This window comes from Silurus aristotelis (genome assembly GCF_946808225.1).
Source record: "Silurus aristotelis genome assembly, chromosome: 8".
Taxonomy (NCBI): Eukaryota; Metazoa; Chordata; class Actinopteri; order Siluriformes; family Siluridae; genus Silurus; species Silurus aristotelis.
Window position 1 is genome coordinate 11,165,018 of NC_139581.1, and position 19,885 is coordinate 11,184,902.

Below are 19,885 nucleotides of genomic sequence, written 5' to 3' on the forward strand. Positions count from 1 at the left end.
AGAGTAGCATCCCTTGTTGTTTCCAGAAAATCACACAAACACATGCATACACAGAACAGAAAGTTGGTGATAAGCCTAGCTGAAGCTCAAGTCACTGTTTGTGCTACTGGCAAAAGATAGTAGCTAAATGTGGAGGAAATATAGCAGAAAACATGTAGCATTAGAAATTTTTTTTTTAATGAAACGAAAATAACATGCAGGGCAAATGTTTAAGCGGAAGGTACAGGACTTTAGATAAATGTCTGCGGTACACGAATAGTTCTTGATTAAAAAAAAAATGTAAATGTAGAAAATGACAGATTTCAACAGAATTTCATGCATTGCTTAACGATGTACCAATAAATGCAAATTCTTATACTGTGTCTTGTTTTGACACAATGGGGCTAAGCACAGATCATTATTGTGAATCCATTGATGAGGTGTATATACACAAAGGGTTTAAAAAGCCCTAAAGACAAATGTTATCAATTCAGTCCAGGACAACGAGTGCTAAAAAAAAAATCCTCCCACTATAAGGATTGAAATGCCCAGACTTAGCTATGATCTGTCACAATTGCAGTGAAATGCCAGTGCCTGACAAAGCTCATATATATTTTTTTTACAGGGCTTAAAGTAGTCGATGTGATGAAATGGTTGGTATCAAGCATTCTTTTGACTTCCTCTGTGCCATTTACTGCTTTGAGAGAACATCATAAATCCAGAGAGCTGACCTTGTGTACTCTACCTCTGTCTCTCTGCTGATGAAAGTCTCCATAGTCTCAAATCTGAGCCACAGATATCTCCCTTTGGGCCAAGCTAACAGAAAAACTACCCATGCACATGTTCTTCCATGAAAGGTTTCTTAAACGTTTTGTCCTTCTCAGAGCTGAGACATATTGATTTTACGTATAGACCTTAAGTCCATCTCTGACTAAAATTCAGCCTGTGTTGAAGAAAGTGGAGAAAAGTATATCTCTTAAAAGCATGTAAGCGTTTTTTAAAAGAATGACAACCGTTATATAAAATGTGATACACTGAACATTATCGTTCTGTGCAAAATGATGAACATCTCGGCTGACAAACGTCAAAGCTTCTCACTTTGGAATTTGGACAGGTTTCACACTTGTGCTGCCAACATCACACCAAAAAGAGCCAAAGAAGAGAGTCCAGCAGTGTGGTGGTGTCTGTTCCAGTGCAGCTTGGCATATTGGTACTAATGTGTTTAAAGAAGCCAAGAGCTTCCCTCTGTGCAATTAGACTGCTTTAACTGCTGGCTGCAGACGGTCAGTGAGTGTGCAGGAAGTGATGATTACTGGAATCCAAGCTCGTTGTTCCTGCTGCAGACAGGATGCCGCTACCCTAAAACACTTACAGACAGTCAGCACTTTGCTGCAGGTGGCCTGTGATCATAGGTTAAACAAGATCAAACACCATACTGTGTAGATCTGAAAAGGATTTTTTAAATAAATAAATATTACATACATACACACACTCCATGTATATTTATTTATGCACTGCAAAAAAGTGATTATCAAGTATGCACTAAAAAATATAGTATTGTGTTTGTACAGGGAAGCATGACAGCACAGAGAGTAGCATTGCCACACCACTGCTTCAGGTCAACTTTGATTACTGTCTGTCCATTTTATTATTTATTATTTTCCTTTTTTTTGTTTGTGTGGCTTTTCTCCAGATTCTCCCACAAGATGTGCATGATAGGTGCCCTGTAATGACATGGCATCCCTTTCTTCTTCACTCACAAAGTTTTCTTAAACAGAGTAAAGAAGTTACTGAAGATGAATGAATGAATATATATTTATATGACACAGAAGTGTTAAATGTTCAAATCTGGGTGGTCAGAATGTGTTTATTTTTGTATCTGAAAGTTGTTTTTTTTCAGTTGTTTTCAGCACTTAATGAATTCAGAAATGTATAATATTGTTTATATAGTAATGACTCACTTACAAGAATATCTATGGTGGTGCAAAGACATTAAAATGTGTTGTTCTTTTAACAAAGACGAAGTATAAATCACCAATATAAGCTTTATTTATTTAATATTGATAGAAGAGGGCTTTAGTGTCAGCAGTCTGTAAGAGTCAGGGGTAAACCTACTGTGTATAGTCTGACAGAGAAAAGTTTTTAGAGTAGATAACTTTTCCTTTGTGTTTTCTCTGTAACAAGCAACATTTTTATTGCCTTATTAGCTTCTTAAAAATTGCAGGGAACAGGGAATGACCGTTCCATTTCACATTGGGCTGCATTGCGCCTCCCCTTGTTGGTTATGTTACTCTAACAGCATGCCCTGTCATGTTTTATTCCTTACTTACTGTGTGCTGGTAACAATAACTAACACAATAAATCCGACATATGCCCCTGAATGCACTCGAGACATTCAGAGCCAGCAGTTAGAGAGAAAAAAAGAAATCCCATTCTCTTCAGCAATGAATCTCAGAAGGTTTAGATCTTTCACAGTGAAACAAAGGTATGTTTTAAAAATGTGCTTTTTATGTCAACACGCAACTTCTGAGCATAGTATCTGCAGACAGTCTATGTTGTGGTTGTTGGAGATAATTTAATGGGATATTATTTCAATTAAGGTCCATGATAAAGTTTCGGGTTCAAAAACTTGGACATAAATCATCTTTTTGCAAATCTAACTTGACTCAATCACAAATCCGCTATTCTACAAAGAGGAGAATAGGTTGGCTTTGGTGTGGTTCCTCTCAAAGTTTTTTCCTCATGTTATCTCGGCAAGTTTTTATTGCCATTGTCGCATCTGGCTTGCTCATTAGGGATGCAGATCTAATCCGGATTTCTGTAAAGCTGCTTTGTGACAATCCCTATTGAAGCTCTCTACAAATAAAACCAAATTTCATTTTAATTTAATTGAAAATCGTGCATTATGCAGAACACTAGAGACCTCAAGGCAAAAATGTCCAACTTAGAATAGCAGGAATGAATCACAATAAGTTAAATATAAATTTTTTTACACATGGATGCAAGGTACCAAGGTAACTTTAAGCCTTTTTTAAATCGATTGTAGGCTGGATTTTTTAATTAATTTTCCTGTAAGACAAGTTTACAAATGTTTAATTACACCTTGTATGTTATTGTTAAATTATTATTGTATGACACTGAAATTTTAGAAAGTTCTGTCATTCATGATTAATTACCAGTATTGAATCACAGTGTGTAAAGCTGGACTTTATGACATTTGTATGTAATTTTCTGCCTGAGAATTTTCATAATGATTCTAATGCCTTTTTCTCCATCAAATTATCCAACCTATCCATACTGACTAAAATGCAATATACAGCACAGTTTTCTTGCTTAAAATTTCCAGTCAATAAATTTCTCATTTAAACTTGTGCGACTAACAATGCCTCTGCACAAGTTTAAATCTAATCCGAATAACAGACTTAGGAGGCTTTTTATCCATTAACTCGTTTACCAGCTAAAGAGAAATGAAGCTTTAACGAACTTAATGGAATTAAGGTTTTCTCTTCTTAACAACAGAGTTAATGCTGTTTAACAGAATACATTTTAAAATGTCATATGGCACTTTATATTTTATTTCTTTATTGTTAATTGTGTAGCAAGTCCATTAGGAATCCATTTGGTTCTGTGTAAGATAGAGAGGTTTAAAATAGCCAATTACTGTCAGTAAGAGGAGGCGGTCGGCCATGATGCTGGTTTAAGATGCAAAATTCTGAATGCATATGAACAACAGAGACATATTTCACAATTTTATTGTTGCTGCTGACAAGTCAGAATAAGTGGACGTACACTGTGGAGGCAATTAGTCAGGTGCTTTATAGAAAGCACTAAGCTGTACGAGGCATTCTGAGGAAAGGCATTGTTTCTGTACTTTTACAAATATTTTAAGACATTGTTGCATGATAGCTGGTATATTTTGGCAGGCAGGGCCATTGCATGGTCTCAGTGACATAATTTAAAGTGGAAAATAAAACATTATATTAATTTGTTCTTGAAAAATATTTATCTGAGTACAACAGGATAACCAACACTGAAAAATAACCAGAATGGTATAAAGAGAGGCTGAGACTGACTTCTGTCGAGTCCAGATTGTATACAGACTACACAGTGATCAGGCCTTAGATTAGATCCTGATTTGACATGCTATTTCTCATCCCATGTCATCATCATCAATGATTTTAGAAGTCTGATTTAGAAGTCTCAAATCATTCTTTAAATGTGTTTGATGAGACACTGTGATATTAGTAGGATTAAGCAGTGCCTTAAATCATTGGTGATTTAATAAAAGCAATGCTGATATTAGATTAGATTTTACATCTCACATTTAATATCACATCCAGCAGTCATTGCAGACTAATATAAAAACTAATATAATATACATATGTTAAAGTATTTTATGGTTAGCTAAATAAATACATACATACTCCTACATGTATAATACATACTGTATATACATTCTATTTGTTATTTCAACTCAAGTGATTGTCTCCCTATAATAAATTACATTTACATCACATATCTTAATCAATTAGTCCAGTCACTAACTTCATAGCTTTCTTATCATTTTGCTGTGTCTTAATCTCATATAGCTCACATAATTGAACATTGTAAATGCATTTTATGACACTTCACATATAAAATTCCATATAACATACAATATTTTGCATGTGCAACAGGATAAACTGTGGTTGCCTATGAAGGCACATTGCTAGTGATGAATAATTTAGTAAATTCGTTCATATGCAAACTAGTAGGAGAACAAAAATATGTAAACTTTGCATGTACTGTTTGCTCTTGATAGCCATGGTGCAGTCGGGTCACTAAAAGATTCTCGCAAAGGCAAACGAAATGTGAACCTCGCCGCACAAACATAATTACATGTAAAGTATACTGGCAATTAAAAGCATTGAGAAGTATCAACAAACTGTTTAAAATATGAACACAAAGAATGTATTTGTTCGGTTAATAGCATAGCATAGCAGTGAATAAAAATCTTTTCACAGGCTCTGTTTAAATGCTGTGAAACATTAAACACAGGAATGTGCAGTGAATAAGAAATATGAAGCAAACTAAATAGACCCTCAGTAATATTTAGTCATTAATTGTATGATCATAATTATAACTACTGTATTAAAAGCTAGTAAATAACTTCAACTGACAGGCTTCTACAAAAGCAATAACTAATATTTTGCACATACATTTGTCATTCTGGCTAAGGGCTCAATGATCTGCATTACATTTTCTAAATTCATTTATTTGCTCAGACAAAAAGTGTTGTTTTGCTCATGCCTGTCTTTTGTAGACCTCATTGGTTTCATTTTTCTTTTCTTAATGTTGTAGGTTTTTAATCAAATTTGCATGGTTTGTGGATATCAATCAGAAACAATATTCACATACTATAGCATGGCACAAGACAATTCCAACATGAATTATAATTTAATCCTAAACTCTTGTAATGCTTTGTTTGTCCTTGTTTTTCTTGCTGCTTTTTATCAAACAATACAGAATTAGTTTGGTTTTAGGGTTATAAAGTAAGCAGTCATGACATTCTTACTTAATAACATAACATAACATAACATAACATAACATAACATAACATAACATAACATAATCTTATTACACAATTGTAAGCTATTTTGTGTCATGTTCTTTATATCAACATTGATATTTGTCTTTATAACAGTCTTTATGAACAACTGATAATTTTGAAATAGCTATGTATATGTATGTTCATGCCAATGGTCAGAAAGGTTTTTTGTAGGTTTCATGTAAAAGGAAGGATGACACCTTCAAAAAACCTTTCTGCCATGATGAATGTGATGGTGAAACAGTGCATTCAGGTACTGTATATTAGCTTTGAAAGACAACACAAATGCGCTCTTGTCCTTGCCAAAAAGGGGCTATTGTATGCTAATTTTTGTTTTGCATGGTAATTGAATTTTTGCTAATAAAATCTAATGCACCGTCCATGGCTGTCTGAATCTCCTTGGCTAATGACCAATTTAACGAGTCCATTAATGCAGTAATTTTGAAGATAACAACATTCTAATTGCCCCAGGCCAATTAAGAGCCCACTCTGCATTTGACCTTTAGCAGTTGTGAGCTGAATGTTCCTAATGAACGCCAGGAAGCGTTTGAGTGGCATCAACATTCGAGATATGCTTTTAAAGAACAAGGCATGACCTAAGCTCATTCAGTGCAACCATCCTCAATTAGGCCCCGGCTTCATACAGATTCACACAATCACTTTGTGTTATGTTTTAGATCTTTTACACCACATCTAAAACTGTAGGTATTCTTCTGCATTTACATCTACTTTCGACCATTATCTTGCTCCTATTTCATCTTAAAATTGCACATCAATTTTTCAGCACCTATTACACACTGCAATAACAAGCACTTTACATCTCTCATTAAAAAGTGTCAAATGGATTTCAGACAGGTTTTGTTTTTTTCCCCTAAACAGTCCAACCAGTAAATCACACTGTGTTTTGCAACGGTCCAATTTGTGTTTTTTTTTCTTTGTGATGAATCATAAGTTAGGTGCACATTAATAGAGGAACACTAAGGGAGACATATGGAATGCATTGATTTTTTTTTCCACTGTGGTAACTCATCATGCCAGTGCTTCTTTTAGTGCTCAGCCCTAATGGCTGTAAGGTAAGATGGATGTGTGCACTCTTTTAGTACACACGCTAACCACAGTGGTCGACAGCACAGTGTCTCAGGCAGTCTGCAGACACCACGGTATGGATTTCCTACTAATACATAATTCATGAGTACAGATGAAGAGGAGTCACGAGTAGTTTATTCATGTCTTGGTCTGATCAGCAGTACGAGCAACGAGGCTTGTAGGTAGGATCGATTTTATAGCAGGTTTCAACAAGGAAGAACACCTCCACATGTGTTTTGTAAGGGACACACGTACATGCATACCTCCTGACTCTACACTTTGAAGCTGGCACTTTGCTGAGTAGGCTGTTGTTAGGTTTAGACCTTGCGTAGGTGTTGCCTCACCTACATGACTGATAGAGTCAGGTTATATGTACAGCAAGAAGATGAAAGAGAGTGAACTAGTCATCTCAGCTCCACTACATTACTATATAAGAAAAGAAATAACACTTTATCTTAAGGCTTATTTAGGTATCTAATGTAACATTAATGAATTTAAGCTTTAAGAATAATTACTGAAGTCAATCATTTTGCATTCATTGATTATTTAATAAAGCCAATATGCTAAATAATGCAAACCTGAATAAATTATATCATCAGTCATGAAATTTTAATCTGCAGTAATCAGTACGAACTCACATCTTCATTAAATTATACTCCAAAGTGAAAGAGGTTTATAATATTTATACCTGTATTTTAGCAAGTTGTAAACATTTAGTAACATCGTGATAAATTAAGTGGACTATTTAGTCATGTATTGAACAGTAAGTACACGTTTACTTACAATTGAACCAAAATTAAAATATGGAAATGTAATGTTATTACTGATGAAGTTAAGCAAATGTCATGTTTTCATGTCAAAACATTTCCCATTTATGCAAAACGATCTAGCACTGTCTATGTTGAAAAGCTTGAGAAAGTCACTGCGATGACTGGATATTCCAAAGAATCCATATGACTGATACTGTATGTAGCATATAGCCATTGGCAAGACGAAAGAAGAAAACATTGAGATTTATAGATTTAAATGAAAATGTCAGAAAAATGTCAGAAAAAAAAATTATTATTAGAAGTGTAATTAAGTAATAGAACAAGAATTAATTTTCACACTAACGATCCCAACATTATTTAAGTAAATTAACCAAGTAGAAATAGTCACGTATTTTCCACTCTATTAAGAAACTTAAATGATTATACATGTTCACTTTTTTCTTTCTCAATATCACTGTTGGTTTATTAAAGTTGAAAGTTTTCAGTTGTTAATGTTAAATAATGCAGTAAATAATACTGGTTAAAGGAACTCGAATGTAAATTATTGTATGTATAATAATGTGCTGTTTTAATGCGTGAAATGTCACTCCTATACAAACTTTGTAGCTTATATAGATGAAGTCTTAGACAGCTCATCACTATGCGAGAGAATAAAACTTAATCAGACAGGTCATCTTGTCTGATCCCTTTATAATACAGCTAATGCATCTGAAGTGACTGTAAGCGTGTATGTGCCCCAGGCAAAAGTGTCCGAATTATAAAATGCTGAAATACTTAGCATGAAAGTAAATGTCAACTCTTTCATACTTGCAAAAATGAAAAGGACTTCCAAAGAGGCTGCATTGTCAAAAAGAAAAAAAAAAGCATAATATGTTTGCTGACATTTTACAAAATGCTGATTAAATGTTAAAAAAAAGGAAAGAAAGGGAAAAATGTGTTTTCTCCAGTCACAAAGGATGGGGGTGCACATCCCTGTATCTGTTATTGACTGTCTTTTTGAAATTCATGTGCTGTTTGCTACGAAGCCTAAGAGTGGATTAAGCTCTTTTCAATTCATCTCAAGCAAACTGCCTCTACCTTACTGCAATCTTTACTCATACTTTCTATTTTTTTTTTACTATTGAATGGTAAAAAAAAACTTTTTAAAACCCTGAGTCTTCCTATAAAAATTTTAAACGAAATACATGTATAATGTGTTATAAAGCTATATACTACATGGCATCAGCTGTTTAACTACAATTAGTGCACATGCACACACACACAGGCAAAAGAACAAAGGTCAGCATGATGCTCATGTATCTAAGGCATAATGATGACATTATAACAAGCATTAAAACATGGCTATTTTATGTTTTTTGTATTATTTTTTATAGGCAAGATTTTCACTTCACAGAGTCATAGTCACTGTCTCCTATTAAAACTTGAGTATGCGTGAAGGTTAATTTCTTTTTAACAGCTGGTTGAATAAATAATGCATCTCATTCATTAACAGAGGGGCATTTACTTTGATTAGGTTCCCAAGCTCATGTTTTTTTTTTGTTGTTTTTTTTTTCATTTTATATTTTACCCACGCAGACAATGGATTTTAAAAAGCAGTTGCCAATGTTCATTGCTGCTTTTGATTTTGCCATTCTCAGACAGAGGCCGCAAAATAGCAGCAAAATGACAGCTCCACTATTCAGAGATTTTAAAAGGGAATGGAAAGGAACACTGACATGTTATTATTTTGGTAGGTAACGGAGGTGCATGAGTGAGCTATCTAATGGATGGCTGATTAAGGGTTTTGGGTCTGAGAGGAGACTCTTTGCCTTTCAGTAACACTGTACTATTGAAATCCATACAGATGTGCTAAAGATGTTGGAAACATTACAGCAGTGTTCTTAACCTCTACAAAATCTTTACCTGCACGCTTTTGTCTATAGTATGTCTGATTCTTTGTCTTTGTCAATCATGCTAAATATACACACTACAAAATTTTTGATGCAATGTAAATGTAAAACACAAATTAAAAACTTTAAAAGACAGACATTGGCAGCTATTTCAAGGTCTGATAACCTAAACAAATTGGTCTCACTAGTACTTTTCTATTAAGAGTATATATCGCTGAGGTGATTGGTTGGTTGAAATTATCATATTGGCATCAGGCTCTGTCAAAATGTCAGCCTCTACGCCTTTTTTTCATCACACTCGAGCCAGCAGACATTGAAGTGAACATAGTCGATAACCTAAGCTGATTATTTGCGCCTTGAGCTTTGCTTACTGTGAACTTAATGTTATAGTGCTAATGTGATGAATGTGCATATGAACATGATGATGTTATCATCTCGCACAGGAGGCCAGAAATGTGTTTTTGACAAATAGGGATTTAATGGCATGATGCTTCGAAATGTAAATTGCAGTAAAAAAATAGTATGATTATAAATAAATAAATATAGAAATAAATCCCATACACACCAAGCTACCACCCCTGGCCCCTGAGCAAGGCCCTTAAGCCTATAGCTGCTCAGTTGTATGTAAGGGAAAATGTAGCTCTGGATAAGGGCGTCTGCCAAATGGCATAAATATAAATGTAAATAAATCTTTAGTCACTATAAATTTAAAGTTGTTTCTGGATTCTTGGTTAAATTTTTTGGGTTTGTTTTTCTCTTTCAATTGTCCTTGGTTTCATTTTTCTCTCTCTCTCTCTCTCTCTCTCTCTCTCTCTCTCTCTCTCTCTCTCTCTCTCTCTCTCTCTTTCTCTCTCTCTCTCTCTCTCTCTCTCTCTCTTTCTCTCTCTCTCTCTCTTTTTTCTCTCTCTCTCTCTCTCTCTCTCACTCTCTCTCTCTCTCTCTCTCTCTCTCTCTCTCTCTCTCTCTCTCTTATTCTCCTTGGTCATGGTACATGTTTACAGGTACAGAAAACTTGAGACTAGACCGAACAAACCTGTGACCACTTCTGGTGGTCCTTCAGAGGCAATACTTATATCTAATTGTGACTATTTTTTCCTCTCTTGCTTTCCCTCTTTATCTTTAATGCCATCTTTTTCTTATAAGTGGCCTCACTTATCGGCTAGTGCTCCCTCAGGAGCCAGCTCACCCCTCCAGCCAGCTGCTGAAAAAAATGTGTTTTTTTTTAAATGCCCACTCATAACTCGGGTTATATTTGCAAGAACTGAATCCACAAGTTAACTGATCAGCATGAATTAAAGAAAACATATGCAATTCCTGAAAGCCATTACACTGGGGACCTTCGAGGCAAATGCACCTTTGGGAAAACTGGCAGCTTTTTTGCCCATATGTGACTGGAGACAAAAAAAGGCTAGATAAATCATGCTGCAAAGTGGGTGACAGAATAAGTCTCTAAAAGACAACCCCAGCAGGTTGTGCATTTCTGCTGCCTGTAGGCTTGTAAGTTTGCCAGCACAACAAATGGCATTTCTCTGTCCCTGTGTGTCAGGGTGTACCGAGAGCTGCTCCTCTCCTCTCCAGGCCATTCAATTATCATCAGATTCCACTAGCAAAAAGGACAGTCATCGCAATAAGTCTCTGGCATGGTCAGTGAACCTGTGCGTCTCTGTGATATCGATCACAGACCTGTCAGTTTTATTTCACTTTAACAACGGTAAATCTGTCCTAATGCCTACACAAGAGAAGCGACTAATGGTTAGTTGCCAAGTAGGCAAGGCACTTAACGTTTAGTATACTTGCCAGGTCTCAGATCCCCCTTGAGAGAATAGTGTAGTTTTAAATTTTCTTGGATTTGGTTTCCCTAGACCCTGTGGCTAGCATGGTGGCTGAGCTTTCATCTCACGTCTGGATCGTAAAAAAAAATACAGAGAAAAGAAAAGTGACCTCTGAAAAAAATATTTGTAAGGACCAAGTAAGACAGAATTGTGCCAGTAGGCAGTCATACATATAACAGAACCCTTAAATCTGATAAATATGTTAATGTCCAAGCTGTAGCCAAGATTATCTGTGCTTCTGCTTTAAGCCATTTAAGTAATTATGAGTAAAAACATATTAGATAGACTACCTCAAACATAGCTGATATATATGTAAAAGTAATACAGGATTCCTCAGGCACATTTGCGTATCCTTGACCTTTTTCTGCTTTGTGACTTGAGACTAATTTGTTCAAATGAACTCAATTGTGGGACTAAGATACAAACTAAATACAAATCAATAAATGCATAAACCTGTCCCTATTTAAAACCTCAATCATAAAAACCGTTCTATGGTTGAAAAATTCTATGGTTCTATGGTTGAAAACTTGCAAAATTGAATTGAACCAGAGTTCATTGTTGCAAAGTTTACCCTTATCTTAAAACTGATGCACTGCTTTAGCACTGAAGCTGCACACTTTGCTCATAAACACACTTGCCACTTGCACCAGGGTACACCATTAGAAATATATATATTTACCCTGGCAAGAACAAAGATTCGAACATACATGAGAAGCGATACATTCTTTAAAATCTGAGAACTCATTTTTTGCACTCAAACAGACACACACAACCATCCCCAGCCACTCTCAGTGCCGGTCCCAAGCCCGGATAAATTGGGGAGGGTTGCGTTAGGAAGGGCATCCAGCGTAAAACATATGCCAAATCAAAACGTGCGGAGGATCCGCTGTGGCGACCCCTAACGGGAGAAGCCGAAAGAAACTTTAGGGTCCCCTGGTGGTCTAGTGGTTAAGATGCAGCGCTCTCACTGCTGCGACCCGGGTTCGATTCCCGGTCAGGGAACCATCCCCAGCCACTCTCAGTGCCGGTCCCAAGCCCGGATAAATTGGGGAGGGTTGCGTTAGGAAGGGCATCCAGCGTAAAACATATGCCAAATCAAACGTGCGGAGGATCCGCTGTGGCGACCCCTAACGGGAGAAGCCGAAAGAAACTTAAACAGACACACACAAAATCTTAAATGTCAGTGCGGCAGGCTAATGAAGCTGCTCTTTTCCACCAGAGAATCAGCCTAGTTTTTTTTTTTTTTGCCCATCCAGTGCCTGTTCTAAATTACGTACTCCAAAAAAATTGAAAAACCACCTGCATACCAGTTCGAGGGCAATGAGTATTGAACAGATTGAGGGCTGAAATTGTCCTTCCGGGAGAATGACATTCAAAAGTAACAGACATACTATAATTGGGGAAGTTACTTTGTACTCGAGACATGAAGCTTAACATTTCACACCCAAATAACAATGAAGCACCTAATAACTTACAATGCAGATTTAAAAGCAAACACTCACTGTGAATAATTTATTAATCTTTATAATTAACATCTGGTCTTTGTGGTGTCCAATATTTTATAAAAAAAATAAAATTACTTTCATGAGCATGTTGACCTACTTCTCAATGGTTTTTAATGAAATTTGATTATCTGCTTATAGTAATGCCAGTTGGATTTAACCACTTGCTATGTCTTTATCTAAAGAGAGCAATTAAGCTCTGCTTTGGACTTATACCTTTCACATCAACACCACTGACAGTGCTATTGTGCATGTCATCTGCCATAAAGCAACTTGACTGTTATTTCTTATGTTTTATTATTGCATTTGCTTCTTTTACTAAACAGCATTCTAAATAAGCAGTACTTTAATGTCTGAATATTATGTGCATTATTTTATATATATATATATATATATATATATATATATATATATATATATATATATATATATATATATATATATATTATATATTTATATATTACAATTCATTACACGTTTCAAGATGGGGGTTTCTCTTTTCAGTGTGAGCTAATTTATCAGTGAATAAAAATGAATGAGTTATTCAGAAACCGCAGTAAGACTCATAGAAAAGGGATGAAGTCCTATATCGATTTGCTGATAAAGATTGTACCTGGCCTCAATAAAAATGATAGATAAGCCAGTTGAATCTGCAAAGAAGTCTCTTCCCAGAAGCCCCACCCCCTTTCACCCATCATATATAATAATCTCTTAATTTTACTTGATTTTCTCACATGAAATACTGCAACCTCACATCCTTCCATGATGCATTTGACATTTTTGAGGTAGAAGAAATGCAAAAAAAAAAAAGAGAGGCAAAAAGAAGTTGATGCAGGTTTTATTTAAATTGTAATTATAATGAGGCAGTCGTTTTAAATGTTGTTGAAAATAGAAATTGGGGTACGAGTTTTCAAATTGCAAAATGGGATTTAGGTTAAAAAGCTTTTTGTCCCAAAAGACTAGGTTCTCATATGTCTCCCCAAATGGCACACTTTCCCCAAGGACACCAGAACAAAGGCTTATAAACTGACCCAGTCACACTGACCTTTCTTGTCCCCAAAGAAAAGGGTCTGCTGTGCAGGGTTTGACCACTGGAGGGAGGTGTTATCGTTGTAATCGACACGGCAGGTCATGTTGGCCGTGCTGCCCTCCACCACCGTCACGTTCTGGGTGACGGGAAACTGGCTCTGGCTGCCTGCAATGACATGAAAGAGAGAGAGAGAGAGAGAGAGAGAGAGAGAGAGAGAGAGAGAGAGAGAGAGAGAGAGAGAGAGAGAGAGAGAGAGAGAGAGAGAGAGAGAGAGAGAGAGAGAGAGAGAGAAATAAATAAATAAATAAATAAATAAATAAATAAATCTCACTGACTACTGCAAGTAAAATCTTGCATTTTACTGGCCATAATCTATATGCACTTTTAAAAATTAATCTTCTGTTAAACATACAACAAAAATATCATTCTATTACATTATTCTGTGGAAGTGAGGGCTCCAAATTAACATCCACAATGAACTGCAGTAAATGATTAGTCATTTACTGCAGTCAAAAATAGTAATTAGTCATTAGTCAAAAATAGTAATTCTGTCTGAATTTTAATGACAACACTTGTGGGGGGTGTACAAGACATTTATTCTTAGAAATATATTTCCACATAAGTGGTGAATCTTTTCTGGGTAAAGTGGACAGTTTATTATGGCTTTATTTATAAGATTGTATATGTTACCTGCTACCCTTAGCCCCTAGCTTATGGAAATTATATATATATATATATATATATATATATATATATATATATATATATATATATATATATATATATATATATATATATATATATATATATATATAATCTAAACCTGATCTTAATTTAATTCACATGAAATCTAAAGATGTAATACATTACTTGCAAATGACAACTAAAGTGTAAAGAAGAGCACCGAAAGGAAAAACAATTCCAAAAAAGGAAAAATAAGAAACAAAATTGACAAATAAATACTACAAAAAATGTACGGACATTTATCAAAAAGTGATCCCTTAAGAATGCTATAGCGTACATAGCAGGAAACACCTACATTATAAAGAAATATTAGAGCACTACATAAAACTAAATTTTTGGGCAATATTTGGCAATATTCCCAAATATTTGAACTCATAGTATATATGCACATTTAGTATCTATTTATTAGCTAATAATGAATGGATTAAAGAATGCATGCAAGAAAAGTGAATGCAAGTCTGGTGATACTGTAAATATAAAATGTTTTATAACTAAACATAAGCTACATTGATGCATGACTTTTTTGTACATTTTGACTTTTATGTGTTGACACAAAGAACCTTGTTAATTTGCATACACATCCAATAAGTATTAAAGAATACAACAAATGTACTGTTAACTGTGAGTTAGAATCTAAATAAGCATAGCATAGTCCTGTCAGATGAAACAATTTATTTGACACATAAGAGTCCAAGTTGACTACACTGAGTACAGAGTATATAAGATCTATAGAAGATAAAAACATACACACAACAATATCAGCACACAAAGTCAACAATATCTCACTTCACAAGCCTAGTGGCATTATTTCTGTTTCTGTTTTCATGCACTGTTCTCTTGCTCTGACGCTCGATCAGCAGTAATTGGTAGCAGGGCCTAATTAGAGCAAGTCATGTGTGCCTGGCATCTTATGTTGCTGCAGCTGGGTTCTAAATTGACACAAAATCTCAACCATGACAAACTTCGATCTGTGCTAGAGACCTCTACTTTTATTTTATTTTTGAGCAAAAGAATAATAGCCTAAATGCATGCCATAGTGTCTATGTGTGTGTGTGTATATACATACACACTATGGCATGCATTTAGGCTATTATTCATATATATATATATATATATATATATATATATATATATATATATATATATATATATATATATATATATATATATATGTGTGTGTGTGTGTGTGTGTGTGTGTGTATACATACATACAATGTGTGTGTGTGTGAGTGTGTGTGTGTGTGTGTGGTCGAGTGTCTATAGATGCCACCAGAACCAAGCATAATCATATTCCCCTCAGTGGACTCTGCTGAGACTTACTCCACATTTGTTCTCTTTTCGTTGCTGAAAAGTTTTTTAATTGCAGTCTAGCTACATCTCTTCTCTTTTGTTGTATACATAACCCTGGAGTTGAGCTTTGTTAGCACCAAACTTATTATATACAGTTACACCATGTATAGATTGCTGTATAGTGTAGTTGTATGGAAAAGATTTCTGTGAGTTGGTGTATATTTAGTATTTTTAGAAAGAATCTTCAGTTTCAGCACAATTGTTTTTTTGTTGTAACAATCAGAACTAAAGTTTCTGAAAGACTTTAAGTCAGAGGGCTATGCAGTTTGTGATTCCGTCACGTGATGCGTTTTGTTTTTGTTAAATTATAGCTTAATTTTTGTTTGATTATATACAGAAGTATATAAAAAGAAAGAAATGAGCAGCTATTTTTAAATTTGTATTTCTATAACATAGTGATTAACATAACTGCATAACTACATAACTATCGGTAACTTCTGTGAATTAAGACGAATAAAACAGTTTTTGTTCTGTTACTGAAAGAAAGGAGAAAAATCCACGTCTTATCATGTTTTGTTCCTCATTCGTAATTACATGCATCATAGTGTTCATTGTCCTTGTTAGTGCTTACCACAGCTATCTTTCTGCACAGACACACCAACTCCTCGTACCTAGAGGTCAACGTGCGAGTGTCTCTCGCATTACTGGAGAGTTAATCCTGTGTTTTGATAGTCTCTGAGCAGCAAGGAGGCATCACCTGGGCTTCCCACCAGCATATCTTATTGTTCTGCTCTCATAAAGGTGACATTGGATCTGCCTCTAACATGGACCGCATGCTATGTATGTGTTGTAGGCACTGTGGAGGATTCGGCTTTCCTCATCAGTCAGGAACTGCAGGAGCTTTCAAGGTGTGAGATGCAGCAATCATAGACTCCAGGGTTTGAACTTTATGCATGTCTCTCTTGTAGTTCATCAGCAGAGAAAAAAGGTTGGGTTTAAGAACAAATATGGGGTATGATCTATTAGGAATATAGAGTACATGCCTAAATCTCTAAGTGAACAGTAGAACACTTAGGCAACATAAAACGTTAGTGTATGACAAGCGTTCTTAGCATAATTAAGTCTGTAATATTTTGGTGATTAAATGTTGGAAACACTGCATGTGCGTAACAGAGGGATTTTAATCAAATCTGACCTCCAGCTACGGTATATGTTGCAAATTAGTTACAGGAATTCGGCATCTCTACCACGTAATTGGAAAATGAATGGAGGACTCATTTTATAATGGAAGTGCGGTTGTTGAATTCGATCAAAAAAGAATGTTAATAATAAATGTTAAAATGAGATAGATGTGAAAGAAATGCTTACTAGCCCTTTTCTGTTTTGTTCTTATAGTCATTGAACTACATGTTACATAAAACCAAAAGGGCGAACAATGCAGTAAAAAATAAATAAATTATCCTTCTGGTTACTTTCCCCTGAGGCAATAATCATGCACAAACAAACTATTGTACTTTTGTGATTACTTTAAGCTTTGTTGACTAACAAATAACCATGAATTTATTTTTTTTTTTCAGGAAAAGTAGTTCCATCTCTGCAAATTAAATTCTGTATAATTAATCCTTCCAAGCACATCTGAATGGAAAAATTCATGTGTGCACTACAAAAAAAAAAGCATAAAATGTTTACTGACTGCACTAACAGCTGCCCTTAGTCTTTCATTCCAAGTGATTTTAGAGCAAATTGGTTTTCTGTTTCTTTTCTCAGTAAAGGGAAACCTGCTGAAATTATTTTCGGGGAATCACGCATACATTACAAACGCAGCGGGTATTGATTAGTTTGTAAAGAAACAAATTTATTTGTATTTTTTTTTTATTCTTTGCGCTTTATTTTAGTATATCGTTTGATTCAGATTTGCAATCCAACTGACTGATTGCATGCATTTGCCATTGTTAAAACTGATGTATCCTGGCAGTGCATTGTGGGAATAGAGACAGTCCCCCAAGATCTAAAAACTACACTACATTAACACTTACAATTAACATCTTGCAAGAAAACAAATCTGTGTATTCAAGTATTTGGCATTTAACATAAACTTACAATATAGTGTCATTTTACAAGAAATTCTAAACAGTTTTATCTATTATTTCAGGTTGCTCTTATCACACGTCATTATTCCAAATGTGCAATACCACTGGAATTGTTCTCTCAGCTCAACTATCTTATTAAAAAACTGAAATTCAGCCAAAAAAATGTTTAAACGTGATCGTTTGCACACCCAGAATAAGTGAACTGGATCTTGAGCAGGAGATTGGACGTAATACGAGAGTGCTGCACATGATGGATTACGGGCTGTTAGGTCAGCAGTGTGTATTGCCAGTGCACTGATATTGAACATAGAATTTCACTGCATCAGTTAATACTAGATATCGATATTACATCTGAAAGGAGAGTATTACAGCACAGCCAGCTCACTCAGGCTTAATCTCAAAACTACAAGATTGTGCAGTGGCAAAATTGTGCCGCATGCCTGATAGCAAATGATGACATCTTACATAAAAGGATTCGGAGCCTGAAAATGATTTCCTTTTTTTTTTCTTAACTCAAATTACCTAAATGCTGGTGTTTGCTCAAGCCATAGCATTCAACTTGTAGACAATTCTAAGTAACTAATCATATAAGAAATACATGTGGAAACAAATAAGTCTCATCTCTTGACCAGTATAAATGTTTTTACAGTAAGGAGGCAGTAGATTGAGCAGTACAGATGAACTTGTATCATATTGTTACTTTTTTAATTGAAGCATGGATATCCAATATTGCATTCATTAGATGTTATTTTGTCACTTTGTATTTAAAATGGTTTTTATATATATATATATATATATATATATATATATATATATATATATATATATATATATATATATATATATATATATATACAGATACAGTGTACATATATACATTAAAATAACAAGAAAGACATGACTGAAATTAAATAAGAGAAATTATGGTCCTAATAAAAATCTGGCAACTGTACAGATAAACAATAAGAAAATGCCATGGTTGTTGGTGTTTGTTCTTATTCTTAGGGCTTATGAGATCTGCATTTTTTGAAGCCCTTTTTTCAAGTAAAGATTAGTTTTTCACAGAATTGGAGGATTAAAATGACTGTAACAGCACACATTGCATTTTAGACTGGTGCATAATCTGCTCATATTTTGCTGGTTTTTGTCTACTTAATTCAACAAATCTATGTATGGCTGGACAAAATCAGCATACTTTATATTAAATTAGTTATTCATAGCTGTTTGAATATATGTTTTTTGCTACACAGACCCAGTATAACTTGTATTTATTAGAACCACACTCACATTAAAATGTTCTTTTAGCTCTATCTGTATATAATCTTTATATGCATAGCTTTGTGTAACTGTCAGGTAAGAAATATGAAAACAGCAGCGTGTGGTATTGCCTGTAAACCCCAAAACTAAAAATTTATAAGAGCATGTTATAAAGTGTTTTATTTACAGCTTTTTATTTAAGAAATAATGCATCATACTTTTTCTCCATTTTAGTGTAATTCTGTTGTTTTCATTGTCACTTTATAGCATCATTATATCATATTTACCTTATATCAAATAACAAAACGGTTTTTTTTATACACTAAGCTAAATTACAAGAAAAAGCAAAGCCTTCTGTCCTAGAGACTTATCATCACAAAACTTAAGCACCAGAATTACCATAACTGTTACAAAGGAATGACACTGGAGACTCTTTCCAAAAAAAAAAAGGGAAATTCAGTCATACAAGTACTTTTGAAAGTAGGTCTTATTAAAACAATATTTAATTAGAATGGGTGCATTATTAAAAAGCTGTGCTGCACCATTCCTCTAAAGTGCTGTTATAGAAAATTGAACACCAATCAGCATAGTGACCTCAACACTGCTGTGTTAATGCAAATTTTACTTAAATTAATTGCTCTCTCCTACAGCAAGCAGAGATCCCATGCTTATGGATATTAAACATTTAGAAATATTGTGAGTTGATTCAGATTGTATCTTCAGCAAATCACTCCCGCATGAGAAATGTTGAATTATGAATGATTACTATGTAAAGAGTACTTAGATGAGGTATTCAGTATATTGCTGTGCTTATTAAGTAGCCAAAAAT

At 34.7% G+C, this 19,885-nt stretch overlaps 1 protein-coding gene across 2 annotated transcripts in view; it reads right to left on the reverse strand.

Annotated features, from left to right (window-relative positions):
- cadm2b (cell adhesion molecule 2b) overlaps positions 1–19,885 on the reverse strand; it is a 167,742-nt gene that overhangs the window by 23,286 nt on the left and 124,571 nt on the right. For both annotated transcript variants that reach the window (XM_083548424.1, XM_083548423.1), the window contains exon 3: positions 13,691–13,840. In XM_083548424.1, the coding sequence (XP_083404550.1) occupies positions 13,691–13,840 (150 nt within the window). The remainder of the gene's footprint in view (positions 1–13,690; positions 13,841–19,885) is intronic.